We start from the raw sequence: 14,840 nt of genomic DNA, 5'->3' as shown, positions 1-14,840 counted from the left end.
AACCTGGAACACAGAGAATCGAATGCGCAGAAATGAATCCTGAAAGTATACTGCTGATTACACCCTCTGCCTCCTGCTCTGATTTGATCCAACAGGAATCAGGAAGGAGATATTTGCCCCAAGGGCCACTAAAACATCTGCTTCTGCCCTCCATCTTCATCTCTCATTAAGACAGCATCATTTAAAAAGCCAATTCAAAGTGCCTTACAAAGACTAAGTGGGTAATAGATGGTGTTAATCTTTGAGCAAAGGATTTTGGGACCTCAAGCTATGCTTATAGCGGCTCACTCTGATAGTTAGATGAGGAACATGCACATGAGTATTCTGTTGGGGTCATTTTGTAGGGCTCTAGGAGCACTCCTCCTGTTCCTCCTCCTACAAAGGCGCAGATACAAGTCCTGCTGCCAGGCTGATTCCCTCCTAAGGCCCTATCCTTGTGTAACAGCCATTCTCCTGGTATCTCTCTTCAGACTCTGCTGGGAGATACAGAAAACCTTCTTGCAAGGAGTTGGTTTAGCTGTAACTTGAATGGGCTGCAGGTACAATATCATACGACATGCAGTGGACACTTGCAACAAGCAAAACTGGAGTAAAATCAGTCAGGGGGGATAAGGAGATAGCAATGACCCGTAGCCACCACCTGCAAAACCATCAATTTTCAGGAGGGTCGTCTTGTTCACCTGGCTTACAGTGGTTTATGCCTCCATTCTGAATGGACTGATATTGCTTAAGTTGAGGTGACTTTGTGTTATACTGTGATGATCAAGTATCACACTCTTTTGAGCTTTTGTACTTTATAATGCTCAAGTAATCTAGTTCTAAGATACCTGATAGACCAAAGTCTGTTGTTGATATGGTTGATGGGCTAATTCTTTTGTATATTTAAGTGATATGCCAAATATTTCTCATCTAAAGGGGAAAAATAAAATAACAGCAGGCCAGAAACAGAGTGGCAATACTGTTTCAGTGAAGCTATAATTGATAATAACAGCCTCAAATTGCAACAAGAAACAAAGTAACAGTAGAACAAAGAAACTCATCAATCAAAACCACAGAAGAAGAATAAAGATTTTCATTGGGACTGAAGCTGCTATAATTAGATCAGATGTGAATAATCATGGAGGTGATTTCATGTGTGTGCAGTTAAAAAAGCTTCTGTTTGTTTGCTTCAGACTCCATAATGACCTAAGAGCTCTCGATACTAGGTTTATTCTTCATGAGAAATGTGTTTAGAGCCAAGACTGCTTAAATGGTAAATGGACTGATTCTTATATAGCGCTTTTCTACTCTCCCAGAGTACTCAAAGCACTGTATACAACATGCCTCATTCACACCCAGTTCTAAACACAAGTGCAAACTAATCTACAATCACACTCTGATGAACACATCAGAGAGCAACTTGGGGTTAGTATCTCGCTCAAGGATACTTGACATGCAGACTGGGGAAGCAAAGGATCGAACCACCAACCTTCCAATCAGTAGCTGATCTACCACCTGAGCCACAGCCACCCCTGCTTATTAACATTACATTAATATACAGCAGCACTTTAGCATAAGCTAATGCTGTGTTACACTCTTGGGGTATTAAAGTATTAAAATAGTTACTCCTGAAAATGAAACCACGAATGAGCTCCTCTTGGCAGGATACGTGACCTTTAATGTCTTTCTTCGAGATAATAGAGCTTGAGCGTGTCATGCAAAGCTGTGATCAAAATTATTCTCAGATAAGATTTTTACCAATGAAAGCATTAAAACCTGGAAAACTCCAAAATGTTGTAGTAGTCTGCTTAGATTTCAGGACTGTGAAAGATAATATCTGTCAGTTTTCCAGTCTGCCCAGAAGTTTTTCTCACCTAAATGGTAGGGATTATACCCATCCCCAGCTCCATGGTCATGTTATCTCCCTTTACCCTGCCTTTAGGCCAACTTTGTTACTTGATTGGCTGCTCCTTACAAACAGCAGGACCAAAAAGAAGATAAGTTTATGGCTAGAACCTCTCACATATGCATCTGCACTTTCCTCATTTCATTCAACATGAATATGATCCAACGGTATGCGCAAAGACGATATTAGGACCAATCAGTACCATAAAAGATGTTTTATGTCAATATTTTTTTTAAACAGCCAAACAGCATTCTCAGTGTCATTTTCAATCACTCTGGCTGAAATGTGACCAAAAGGGCATTTGCATTTTCCTTTAGGAAAACATGTTGAGAAAGCTATTTTGAATAACTTGCCTCCAGAAATGCAAATGCCCTTTTGGTCACATTTCAGCCAGAGGATTTAATAATGGGTCTGTATTAAATTAATAATTCAAGAAACAATGGCGTCAAGGTCAGAACAGCAGGTGGATGAATTAAAATGCTCCATTATGTCCTCCAGAGTTTCGACTTTGTTGGCTGTACAGTGTAGCCAGTTCATTTTCTGCACACCTAGAGCAGGAACCCTTGTTCCATTGTTCAACATGGAGCAATTTATGGCCACTGTCATGTTTTCAATTAAAAAATGGTGCAAACTCATTACATTTACTGAGAGATAAGAAGTCAAGGGTAACTGTGTTGGGGATTAGTCAGAGCCCAAGCAGTGATAAACAATAATTTATTCCTGCTGACCGTGTCAAAAAAACTCTTGTTTTTCCTCATTTATGTCAAACTAATGTCTTCTTGTGTCATACTCAATCTGAATGCGTTTTCCTCTTCAGTGGAGCTGCTTCCTGATTTTCAAAAATGTTCTTTTACCTTTTCTCATAAAATTGCAAGAGTAAAAATTTGGTGTCTCATTGATGTAAGTGCCACAGAAAGAACTCTAGCATAACCATTATAACAGCAGAAAACAGCAAACTACTGAAAACACTGAAGCTGTCAGAAAGGCGTTAACAACATTGCTTAAAATATCTTCTTTTTTCCCCAAAAAGAAAACCACCCTGTGGCCTTGAGTGCATGTGTGGGTTCCAACAGCTCGGCTTACCTCAGAAGTCCTCAGCAGTTTTCTCTTTATTGTTGTGAATAAATAAATAAATAAATAAAAATGTGAGACAAAAGATGAAAGCCTCTCAGTGATTTTTGTCAATCATTTGTCTCAGATTATGACTCTTTAAATAATCAACTGCCTATCAATCACTGGGTTTTTTCCCTCCTCTTTTATAGACAACTAGCGAAGGAAATCTAGCCAGAAATAGAAAGCACGAGAGGGGGTGGCAGCAGTGAGCAAAATAAACAGCAGTGGTAGTTTCCATGGCAACCCAAAACTTCCCATGATGGAGTGCCAGCTCAGCACAAGTAATTAATGCTTCACTGGTCCGATAAAGTCTGATAGACTCTGTGCAAAACAGTTTACCTCAACCTTCAAAGCTTAAAAAACTGAAAGAAAAATGTATTTCTGGGTTTTCAGCTCCCAGATTGTCCTCTCAGATTGTGAGTTTCATGTGAAAGTGCTGCTGTGCCCATTAAATCTGCACCTGAAGCCATGTGCTAGGAGCAAAGGGGATTTAAAAAACAAAAGCAAAAAACATATATAACAAATAATATGGCTTGCTTTGTGGTTCAATACACTAACAGCTGGAGCGGGAGAAGCTGACAACAGACAGAATATTTTGGATGAATTTTTCACCAAGCATGTAACGGTTTTTCTTGTCTCTGTGCTGTGCCTGATATCATACTATATAATACTAAATTAATGACTTCTCTTAATCTGCATTTGGACATTGCATCATATATTATGACGTGCTTTGAGGGATGGTGGAAACTCAGCTTTCCCTCATCAGTGACGTGAGGCCAACAGATCTAATCTCATTTTACGTCAGTGCTTGTGTGAAGCTCTGTTAACTTCCTGGTCTTGATGGAGGTTAAAGAGTGGAGCTGAGCAAAATAGAAATGTAGCAGATTTCCAGAGAACATGCTGTCAGCATAGCCATCACCAGTGTTCCCATTACACTTCTTCTGTTCTGTTATTACTCCTTGATTCAGGTACAGAGCTTGAAAATGCCTGCAGTCCTGCCCAAGTCACTGATTGACCATCAGAGAAAGTGTTCTTTAATATCAAGATGCCACACTTTTCCTTATTTGATTTCACTTACTTTAACATCAGCAATCCCACTAAGCAGTCACAGGAAGGTGTTATCAGCTAATTTTGTCAAATCTGCCAATATTTGTGATTAATAACATGCAGAAAGTGGGAGTCAAAAGCGTGGACCATAAACACACATTTAATTTTGTGTATTGTCACAGTGCCACCATAGCTTGTTCATGTGAGACACGCAACACAAAAAGTTACACATTTCATGTTTTTGTTTTTTACCAGAAATACTGTTCAGGTCATGATTTAACTTTAACCCTATCTTACTTTTATCATGAAATTTAGCTTAACGCCACTAAGCTGCAACTTTTAAACAGCAGGAAACAAAGGAGAGAAGAAGCAGCAATCTCAAATCGATTTCTTTGGAAAGTGCATTCGAGTTAAGTAATATTTTCTTTCTTGCTGCCTCATTCTTGGCTCTGGTTTTATCCACGCAGTGCTTTAACCATCGTTAAGTTCTCTCCTCTGCCCTGGTTTGCAGTTGTCAGTCTTCCTTTATACGCCACAACTGAGAGCTGCTGCAGCTGTCCATGATGATGTGTAAGCAGTTTCAAGTGAGCAACGTGTTTTATCAGTGAAGTTTACCCTAGCATGTTTCATCGTGGCAGTACTGCTGGGCTTCAGTAAACATGCACATTAATGCACATGCATATGAAGTTTGGAAAAATTACTTCAAATGCGGTGGAGTTATTTAAGAGATAACGCATTCACAAAATTCATGTTGCCGCTCAATACAGAAAATCTGGGCATCAAATGACTCGTCATTTTATCTGACATAGCAGTGAGAAGACACACACACACACACACACACACACACACACACACACACACACTCACTCACACACACACGATGTGCAAACCAGTTGCGAAACACAGAATTGAGCATCTTGTATCTGAGTGCCACTCAAAGCAAACGAATGCAACAGCATTAAAACACAAAGGGAGGTAAAAGAAAATTAAATAAAACAATTTATTCCATCACAAGATGACACACATTCAGAGATAAGTTATTTCAGTATATTCACACCCTGACGCTGAGCACATTAGGAACAAATTGAAACACAGCCGTGCTGCTTCGGTTTTGCCTTGTCACCACTGATGACTTAGTCCTCGATCATAAAATTTCTGCAGAAGCCTTGTGTTCATTTCAGCCTCTCTCTGGCTCCAAAACTCTATCACTGTCACCATGGAAACAGGGAAAGCCCCACACGTTTCCAAGGGAACCAGATGGAAATTATATGCTTTTTTTTTTCCTTTTCTTTTTTTCATGCCAGTATATGAGAGCTTCTCTGCAATGCTGCTCTGTTCTGAGTGTGTGAACGTGGGTGTGTGTATTCCCGGTGGTCCCACATTTGATTGGGAAAGCTCCGATTTAGCTGAGCCTGCAAATGTTGCCCAGTTCACTTGGCCATGTCCTCGGCCACAGCCTTCCCCATTTTATCTTTGAGGTAGGCTAATTTCTGCCACTCTGTCTTGAGCTCCAGCCACTCGTAATACGGCACCTGAAAGAAAAGAAAACAGACAAAGCATGTGTTTACAGAGCTGATGACCATCTGTCACCATTAAAGATGTATATTTAAAATAAAATGTTGGTTTTCACTCTTAGATTCATATAGTTGGTCAGTTAATACAGTCTGAAACACTGCAACCCGACAAGCAAGTGAGTATACAGTTGGCTAAGGAGATTGTCCTAGATGAGAGAAGAGACAGAGCTTGGATTGGCCTAGATGAGGCAGAGCTGCGGCTGGAGCTCTATTTATACCACAGACTGCAGCGGGGCCCACCTGACTCTCAGCTCTACAAGTATTAGCTCCATTGTTTGCACACAATCAGCCTGACAGAAACAGCAGCAGCGGCGGTGCTGGTTCTCTGCTTCTTTTCTTTGAAATATTGCTCACGAGCAGAGAACAAAAACAGAAGATCTCTATTTCAGTTGGCTTTAGTGTGTGTTTGAGTTTGGGCAATAAAAAAAACTAATCTAAAGAACAAACAGAGCTGTTCAGCCTATATAGAGAAAATTATTCAGTCACTGTGGGGGGGGGGGGGAAACACCACCATCTCAGGCACTGCTACAACGCTGGCTTCTACTCACCTCTACTGTGATGAAGCCAGCCAACTGAAGATGTCGCTTCATCATGACAAAACGTCCCAGAAGGTCTTTACTCTTTGAGCCAAAGTTGGGAAATTCCCAAGATAGGAAAGCTACCCTAAAAAAAAAAAAAAAAACATATGTGGGGAAACAGGAGGACAAATATATTTAGATTCCTGGAGCAAAAGATGCTGCAACATTAAAAAGCTCAAAATAAATCTTTAAGTACCCAAACCCACATGACTCTTCCCTATGACTCACCGTCGTGCTCCTGTGGGTAAAGCCTGATCTCCTCCTCCGCTTGGTAGATGAGGGGCTTTTATTGTTACCATGTCAACTGGTTTGTTGTCAGCATCCACGACGAGCTCACCATCTGAGAACATAAAAAACAAAACCGCTCTAGTAGTGATGAAGCATGTAATCTCATATTATATCTCCAGGCTTATTATATCTCCTTACCAATAGTCCATCCATACACTGTGTCAACACCAATGCGAAGGGCTTCTGACCTCCCGCCCACAAACTTCAGTAATGTTTCTCTCAGGGTTCTCTGCAGAGGGGACAGGGGGGAGCTGCTGGCCGGGAAAAAAGGGACACTCTGAGAGGACAGAGTATCCAAAGAACCAGGATGCTCCAAGCTGAGAGTAGCAGCGATATGCAAGAGCTTCAGTTTGTAGTTCTCTGCTCGAGCTGGACTTCCTTCTATAGTGAGGGAAAAAAAAAAAAAACAACACAAAGGAAAGAGAAGGAGTGACGACAACTCACTGGCAACAGGGCTTCCAAAACCCTTACAAGAAGGTTTGAGGAAACAAAGCAATTTTTTGTCTCTACAGGAAAATGGGACTGATGATCAATCTTGTCCAGTCAGAAGTATAGTGGTGTAGTACTGCCATCTGCTGAGCAGGAATGGTATTTAGGTAGTTAACCATAAATGCCCAGAAAGACACTACAACACAACGTTAAAAAAAGAGAAAAAAAGATGGGAATCAGAGAAATCTGAGGTCTTTTATATATATATTTTTTTTCTTTTTTTCCTTAAAAGTTTCCTTCCTGTCTTGCCTATATAGCCCAGACAGTTTCGTGGTTAGCATCCCTGCATTGCAGTTACATTGATTCAGTCACTCAGCTCTACTTCACCAGCTACTGTGAGTGGTAAGAGGTCTATACAATTGTCTTTGTTTGTGCACACCAACCACAGTTAGGGCTAAAACCTGTGATTAAGAAAACTACGGGGCCAATTTATTTTCATTTATCTATTCCCTTTATTTAACAAGGAAGTGCCACTGAGATCAAATCTGGTTTTACACGGGAGACCTTGCAAAGGTAGCAACCGAACAAACTCAAAATCTCTCAAAAACTGAACAAATACAACATAAAATGCAAGAGACACTCAGAGAACGCAGACCACCACCAAGGCAGCTCAGTATTTATTTTAAAGGGAACAGTATCATATTTTGTATCTAAATTCCATTTTCTTTTAAATATACTTTAAGAAGTTTGCACTAAAGGTAAAACAAGCATTAGATTATTGTAATGCACATAAAGTCAGAATAAAATGAATCAACTGCACTAAAAAAGTATCCCATGCCAACATGTTCCTGTCAGCTCTTTATTCTGGTATGACTATTTAGTTTACAATCTTTGAGCTGCTTTATGTATCGGTCTCCATGACAACTGTGGTGAACATTTCCTCCATGTTTCAGCTTGTAAAACTTTCAGCCTGTGGTATCACATAGGTGCCGTGTGGGGATTCAGCTCTGAATTATGGGAGGGATGTTTTTCCAAGTCTTTTATTTTATTTGGCAAAACAATCTTTGTGCTGGTTTTCTGGGTCTGATTGGATGTCCTGCTGTTATCATCTGTTGTTTCTGCCTCAACGCATACCAGGAATTTTGGTAATGTGCTAGGGGCTTCCTTATCAGTTACCTGAAGCACATTCACCAGCCTCTCCTACTTTAAAGGAGCAGGCCGTGTATTTCACCCTGAACGTCTGACAATTTAGAGGAAACCTGATTTACTTGTGTGAGCCTGCTGTGTCACATAAAGCGCATATCTGCAGAACTGAGAATTGAGGATAAACGCACACACAGTACCGATTCTTACCTGAAAGTTTGGAAACATGATTTTGCTGTATGAGGGGAATGAGATAGTGGGGTTTGGCCTGCTGTAGCACACACAGAGACCAAACCACATCCGTTTTCAGAAAGGGTTCCAGGCCTGAGACAGCCTTCTCCAACACAGAGTGCACCTTTAATCAAAACAGCACAGAGAGCAATCGTTTCAGTTAGGAAGAAGAACGAAATGTGCACAATCAACAAAAAGCCTTTAATGACATTAGCACCTTGTTAAAGAACTCTTCTCCTTTGCTGGGCTGAAAGCCCAGTCTGGCAAAAGTCATGAGCAGATTACACAGCTGAGAAGTAGTATACTTGTTGCTGTTTGCTGTGTAGTGCTGATAAAACAAAATGTATAGAGAGAGAATTTGAAATCACAGATGCACAATGTTTTGAAAATGACTTTTATCAGGGGCTGATTACTCACCTCAGCAAAGGCTTCAAATAGAGGCATATGGAGCCATTTGAGAAAACCAAGTGACTTAGCACAGCGTGTGATGTCAGCAGAACTGAGCTCAGGGACTCTGGGTAATAACTCCGAGGCCATTCGCTGAAATACCTGAGAATGGTGGAAACTCAGCTTCCCTAAAAGCAATGATAAAGGTTCTGTTGTTAGCAGCGCAGAGCGTGTGAGCAGACAGTCATATACAAAACACAACAAAACCTCATTCATCAGGTTTATCAAACCTAATATAAAGACTTGTGATGATAACACATACATAGCCTATTATTTATGGTGTTATTACCGTATGCAAAGGCCATGTCCATTATCAAAGGTGTGGTGAACTCTGCCGAGGGTTTCTGGAGAAGGTGGTAGGACAGAGCCCTGAGAAGTGGGACGCTTCTGCGACTCTGAGCTGCCAAAGATACACAGACTTTGCGAATATCTTCTCCTGAAAAGCCCTCTGCAAGCTCCAAAGCCTAAAAGTGGAGAAAGAGGATCCTTCATATGATTTCAATATATGTCAAGTCAAATCAGTGTATTCATATAGCACATTAAACACAACTGATCTTGCCCAGCTGCATAAGCAATTAAAATTAACAAAGAAACAACACAAGTAATTAAAGAAGAATAAAAACAATAATAATAATAATAATTAGGGAATGGAGTAATAATATAAAAATGATAATAGTGAGTTACGGTAGATGAAAACAGTAAAATGATATTAGAATAAATGCATAGAGGAAAATGACAGTAAGCTTAGGTTATATTTATACTCCAAAAGAAGAAGATGACTGTATCGCTGCCTTAAATACTAGGTAAAATCTCTGTACAGAGTTTTATGTATATGGACACAGTGTCTAACTCTAAGTTACTTTCACTGTGCTGCCACTACAGACACAATCATTTTTATCATTTCTAATCAACACATTAATATTTCAACTTTTTCTATAATATATATATAAAATTTCACACGTGCTTTCTCCATTTAGCAATCTCAAGGGATTGCATGTAAATGACTTTAACCCAGTGAGAAGGGCCAAACTTTTAAACACAGAAATCTGCCTAAAACACTGACATTAAAACTTTAAACTTCAAAACTGGAACTTTAACCGTGTTTTAAAGGTGACCGTTGTTTGAAGTCTGATACCTTGTCCTCCAGTCTGTCCATCAAGCTTGGCGACATGCGTTCTCCTTTGGATATCAGCGCACTGACAGTTTTCGTATCATCAATCTCAGTCCAGCGCAGTTCAAGTTGTTTAAGCGTAGCGTTCACTAGTTCCACATCCTGCTGAGCTTTCCTGCCTGCTCCCCAGTCTACCAAGTAGCCCAGCTGTCTGTACGTCAGCCTTCGAATTCTCCACAGGACTTCTGTCTGGACAGAACTGAGCACCGGATCACCGGGGGAAACACCCATAATCCAGAGAGTTCGCAAGACAGACACTAGACTGCTGTTCCACACAGAGGCCACCTTGAATACACAAAGATAAATGAGATATTTATCTCAACAGACAAGCTTAAAGTTCTTTTGAATGTTGATAACTTTAATAGATGAGGGCAGAGCTAGTGCACTTCACTCATGTACCTGCCGAGATAAAGTATTCATCATATCCAGGAGCCTTGAATCCATCATCAGTTCTGGTTGTTGTTCCTTAAACTTTCCCTTGGTTTTTAGTACCAGCTGGGCCCACTTCATGAGGGCGGTGGCAGCTTGATTACCATTACCTCCATACTTTTCCCAAGCAGACAGGATGTCCTCTGGCACTGTTGCCTTGTCCACCGATTCGTCCAGCTGTGTGCGAGTAGGGCTCACTGAATAGTGGTCTTCTTTGGTAACTGCTGTTCTTTCACACATTGACCTCTCTGTGAGCCATGGCCAGCCCTTGGCTCTTTGATACTCTGCAGGCCCAGCAGCAGATAGAGGTAGGCGAGCAGCAGCAGCAGCTGAGGCCTGAGAGGAGGACCTGCAGAGCAGACGGGCACATCTGCCCAGGAGGCGGCCAGCCATGGAGTCTGAGAGACAGAGAGTGGCTAAAGACAGGAAAGAAGGGCTTTCTCACGGCTCAGCAGCTGGTGTCACCATCCCACTTTAAACCTGAGGGGGCAGTAAAGAATTCAACATTAAGTGTGGCTATAAGAAAAGGGTCGCCTTTTAAATCTCACTACAAGTTAACACATTTTCAAGTCCGCCAAATGCTTTAGCCATGTTTCATCTTCTACTTGTGATACAGATTTCCTGAACAGCGTCGCTAATGGTGATAAAAGTGGTTGTGTAACCAGTGGTACGCAGTTTTTCTTCGTCAATAATGCATCTAAGCCTAGCTCTGCAGTACATGCCACTGTAACGCTGATTAAAACCCATCTTCTTTACACTGAACCCGGCAGCAAGAGAGAACACGCTGGTCTTGTCATGTAACGTTGAATCCTGACCTTGTAGAGAGGAAGAGGCGCAGTGAAACGCCGGTCTGCCATCTACCTCCCCTCATAATACTCGTGTCTGTGCGTCGGAGAGCAGACTCACTGCACGGTTTCACCGGCTACCCAAATAACCAAAGGCTTACCTTTAATTTACGATCATTTTGGCGAAAGTTGTTCACATGGAAAGTGTCTAGGAGAGGTGGTCGCAGAAAATTGACGTCGTCGGACGCTGTCACGTGATCAGCGGATGTCGCTGTCATTGGCTGGAGTCGCCCGACAAGAATCGAGAGTCCAGGTCGCGTTCAATAGTGTGTGTTTGAATCTATTTTATAATGTAATGCATTTCTATATAAACCAAATCCAAACGTTCGCCAGTTCATGAATGAAATGAAGCTCACATTCAGGGCAAATCTGTCTTATTTGCAAGCTACTTAGTTTACCGTCACAGTTGGTGTGAACGCTCTCATCACACTTGACAGGAGAAAGCACTGTGCAAAACTCTTGAACCACCCATTGCATTACTTTGTTATATTTTGCTTACATTTTTTTTTCTTCTTGAGCAATAGTTCTACAGATTTTCTGAGGGTCAGTCAATCTTTCGACATTGGCTGCTTTTTCATTCGTCAGCACTGTCCTTGTACCTGGCCATTTTCACAGGAATTGGGCTTTCTCTTTTTCTTCTTCTTCTTCTTTTTTTGTTTTTGATCAGCCACTTAACATTGACCAAAGAATCATTAAAAAAGGGGCGAACCAGTGCTGTGTCTACACATAACAGACAACTTAGCAAAGAACTAATTTTAAATTCTATCTTTAGGCACAAAAACCCATCACTAGTTCCCATTTTATTTTCCATATTATTGTAGGTTACCATTTTGACAGGCAAAGTGATTTCCAAAGAGCTACAGCAAAAACAAAAACTTGGGGAAACCAGAGCGGTGGAGGCAGGGCTGGACTGTCTGAATGTGGCATACCTGGATTTAATGGGCCAATGGAAAGTCTAATGAAAGTGGTGAAAAGGTAGAGCTGAAAAGCTGAGAGAGAAAAACAAACAAACAAACAAACAAACAAACAAACAAACACACACACACACACACACACACACACACACACACACACACACACACACACACAGTACCAGCAAAATCAAACAAAATACAAACCTTTTATGGTGACTTTCTCACAGTCACAGGAGGCAGCTGTTGTTAGCATTAGTCATGGAGAAGTGCAGGAGGCGGGACAGCAGCCCCAACAACAGAGTGAGGAAGAGACAAAGGAGGGGTTAAATTAACTCGGTAAGAAAATAGATGGAGGGACATAATAAGGAAGGGAGAAGTTCAAGGGTTCAGGCAAAATGAATGGCTACTTGACCAGTGAATGGCCACTGCTTATAGTACCAACTGACTAAAACTTGTGTCAGTTTCAATAACAAATATATACTGAGTAATCATGGTGAGCCACCTCGACTAAGAGTTCAGCCCTGGATGGAGGACAAAAGAATAAGTAGCAGCCCAAAACACTATTTACAACAGATGAATAGTATCTGAAAGTCATGTTTTCATGAAATTGGAAACAATTAAGCAAAGTCCTGATACAGAACATGAGATATGCATCTGGACCTTTATTCTACCCATCTACTGTTTGCTTGAGCCTCATCAGAAATGGTCTCTGTGCAAGGTTGGCTGTAATGAAGACATGCTTAAGGAAGAGAAACGGGGAGAAAAGGCTGATATATGTCAAATTACATAAACTGAACAAAAATCAGTGGCGAGAGGTCTGATGGAGCAATATTTAAAAATTTGAAATTTTGCGTTCAAGCCATTGTCAGTATGTATAAATGAGGAAGGGAGAGTGGTTACAACAATGAGTGTCTGCAGACATCTGTAAAAACACGGCAGAGGCTCTGTCATGTTTGGGCCCTGCAGACGACAATCTGAGCAGAGAGTTTCCCCTCACCTATCCACCCTCCAGCACTGCGTTCTTAGAGCTGATAAAAGTACTTTGATTATCTAACCACTGTACAGACTATTATACAGTGTGGTATAATATTGACTCTCACAGCTTATCGTACCTGCTATTTATCTTTTTATTTACACAGCATGCAAAGAGTTCTACGTAGGAACAGGTAAGGGACAGTATGACCTTAACTCCGTTTGGTACATAACCACAGGCTATTATAGTTAAAGTATATGTTGATACATAAATCAACTCTGAACTGTCCATTTATTATTTTTAAATGTATTTCTAAAAATTACATATTTTTTCTTCTTTGCGTCTTTCCAATCTAATATCTGATAAGCAAAGTCCAAACTGAGTCAAAACTACTAAACGTTTTGTCCCTCAACACGACGGTCTCTATACAAGCTAAATCTTTTTTTGTACTTATTAACCAAATAGCCTATTCATCATTACAGTTTTTTGATTTGGATTAAATCGATTGATTTGCAATTGCTAATGTTTAAAAATCAAATAGCCAGTAAAGGTGGAGATTCAGAATAAGGTAGAAGGAACTGGTAAAATTAATTTGTAGTTTGGGGTTAATGCTGTAAACGGAGGAGGATATGGGCTTAGACCGAACGAGTATGAGCTGTCACAGTGCCAGTCTCTGCGACACTCAGCTTGCAGCGGGAGGCAAGCGACATCAGTGAACACGCTGACACCATTAACCTTCCTCTGTGGTCGAGGTAACCTGCTCCAGCACCGCGGATAAGCTGAGATTGGCAGCAGGTGTGACAGCTGATTAACACAAGCTGCAGGCAATTTCCCCTCTGATGTTTTTGTTTGTATTTTGCTTTGTGGAGCTGCAGGCCGTCATTGGCTGTCTGGTCCTGTGGCACAGCTGTTAGGGTGTGAATTTTAGTTATGTCTGTTTTTTCACATCTTTTCCATCAGAACTACATTTTATTATATACTTATATAATTAGTAATAATCAGTGAATTATTTTCAATAATTCAGTCAATTAGATGTCTGAATTTATCAGAATCTATCAATGTAAAGTAGATTGTTGTTCAATAATGAGAGGTAGTGGGTGCACTGCAATGTTAAGATTATGTGGTTGGAATGACATTGGTCTCTATTAACCTTCACTGTTCCTTGCTTTTAATTTCATTCAGTTTATCAGGAAAAACATGCTAAGGTTAGATAAGAGATACACAATACAGTTTCACTCGTATCATAAGCTTGTGTGTGTGTGTGTGTGTGTGTGTGTGTGTGTGTTCCGTGTAACCTGACTAGAGGTGACATTTTACGCAGGCTGCTTGATAAACACGAGTCTGTTTCCAGCAGTGGGAGTGCGCATGTGCAAATTAAAAGGACTTTTTGAGGTATAAAAACCTTTCCCAGAAAATTTGTTGTGTCTCAGACCATTGTGTGTGTGTGTGTAAGATCGCGTGTGTGTGAGAGAGAGAGTGAGAAACAGGGCGCGTGTTCGGGACTGTACCTTAAGTGACAAAATTTCGGGGGCAAAGAAGGACAGAGTGGTGTGGACCTCCATTGATTTGGGAGAACCTTCCCGTGTCACACCTGCAACCATGAAAGTAGGTGACACAGAATATTATGAATTAAGCGTGAAAAAGAGCAGCAGGTCGATCTAATATAAAAATAAAATGGACCTGTTTTGTAGTTTCTGGTATATTTGGGAATGGGTTCAAAAAAGCTTATATGTTTATAGATGTCTATAAATAACTGTGCAGTATACAGAAATG

General features: G+C 40.8%; 1 protein-coding gene across 1 annotated transcript; it reads right to left on the bottom strand.

Annotated features, from left to right (window-relative positions):
• Positions 1 to 5,031: 5,031 nt before the first annotated feature.
• On the bottom strand, positions 5,032 to 11,411 carry tbrg4 (transforming growth factor beta regulator 4). Its single transcript, XM_085292234.1, has 11 exons — positions 11,282 to 11,411; positions 10,306 to 10,815; positions 9,871 to 10,191; positions 9,025 to 9,199; positions 8,706 to 8,863; positions 8,506 to 8,616; positions 8,268 to 8,412; positions 6,624 to 6,866; positions 6,426 to 6,537; positions 6,168 to 6,282; positions 5,032 to 5,577 (listed from the first exon to the last, which is right to left on the bottom strand). The coding sequence occupies exons 2-11, from the start codon at positions 10,726 to 10,728 to the stop codon at positions 5,476 to 5,478; spliced, it is 1,905 nt and encodes a 634-aa protein (XP_085148360.1). The 5' UTR covers positions 10,729 to 10,815; positions 11,282 to 11,411; the 3' UTR covers positions 5,032 to 5,475.
• Positions 11,412 to 14,840: the final 3,429 nt, after the last annotated feature.

Source organism: Mchenga conophoros, linkage group LG11, assembly GCF_057382185.1.
Source record: "Mchenga conophoros isolate Kocher_MC1m ecotype Shallow Benthic linkage group LG11, M_conophoros_male_GT1.1, whole genome shotgun sequence".
Classification (NCBI taxonomy): Eukaryota; Metazoa; Chordata; class Actinopteri; order Cichliformes; family Cichlidae; genus Mchenga; species Mchenga conophoros.
Note: the sequence above shows the minus strand (reverse complement) of the source record. Positions and strands in the feature narration are given on the sequence as shown.

What these genes read in the sequence shown, in the direction of transcription:
- tbrg4 (XM_085292234.1), bottom strand. Translation starts at nt 10,728, where the DNA reads ATGGCTGGCCGCCTCCTGGGCAGATGTGCCCGTCTGCTCTGCAGGTCC. An exon ending in TGGACAGACTGGAGGACAAG is followed by an intron (nt 9,200 to 9,870) that starts GTATCAGACTTC and finishes CTCCACTTTTAG; the next exon opens with GCTTTGGAGCTTGCAGAGGG. An exon ending in AGTGTATGGATGGACTATTG is followed by an intron (nt 6,538 to 6,623) that starts GTAAGGAGATAT and finishes TTATGTTCTCAG; the next exon opens with ATGGTGAGCTCGTCGTGGAT.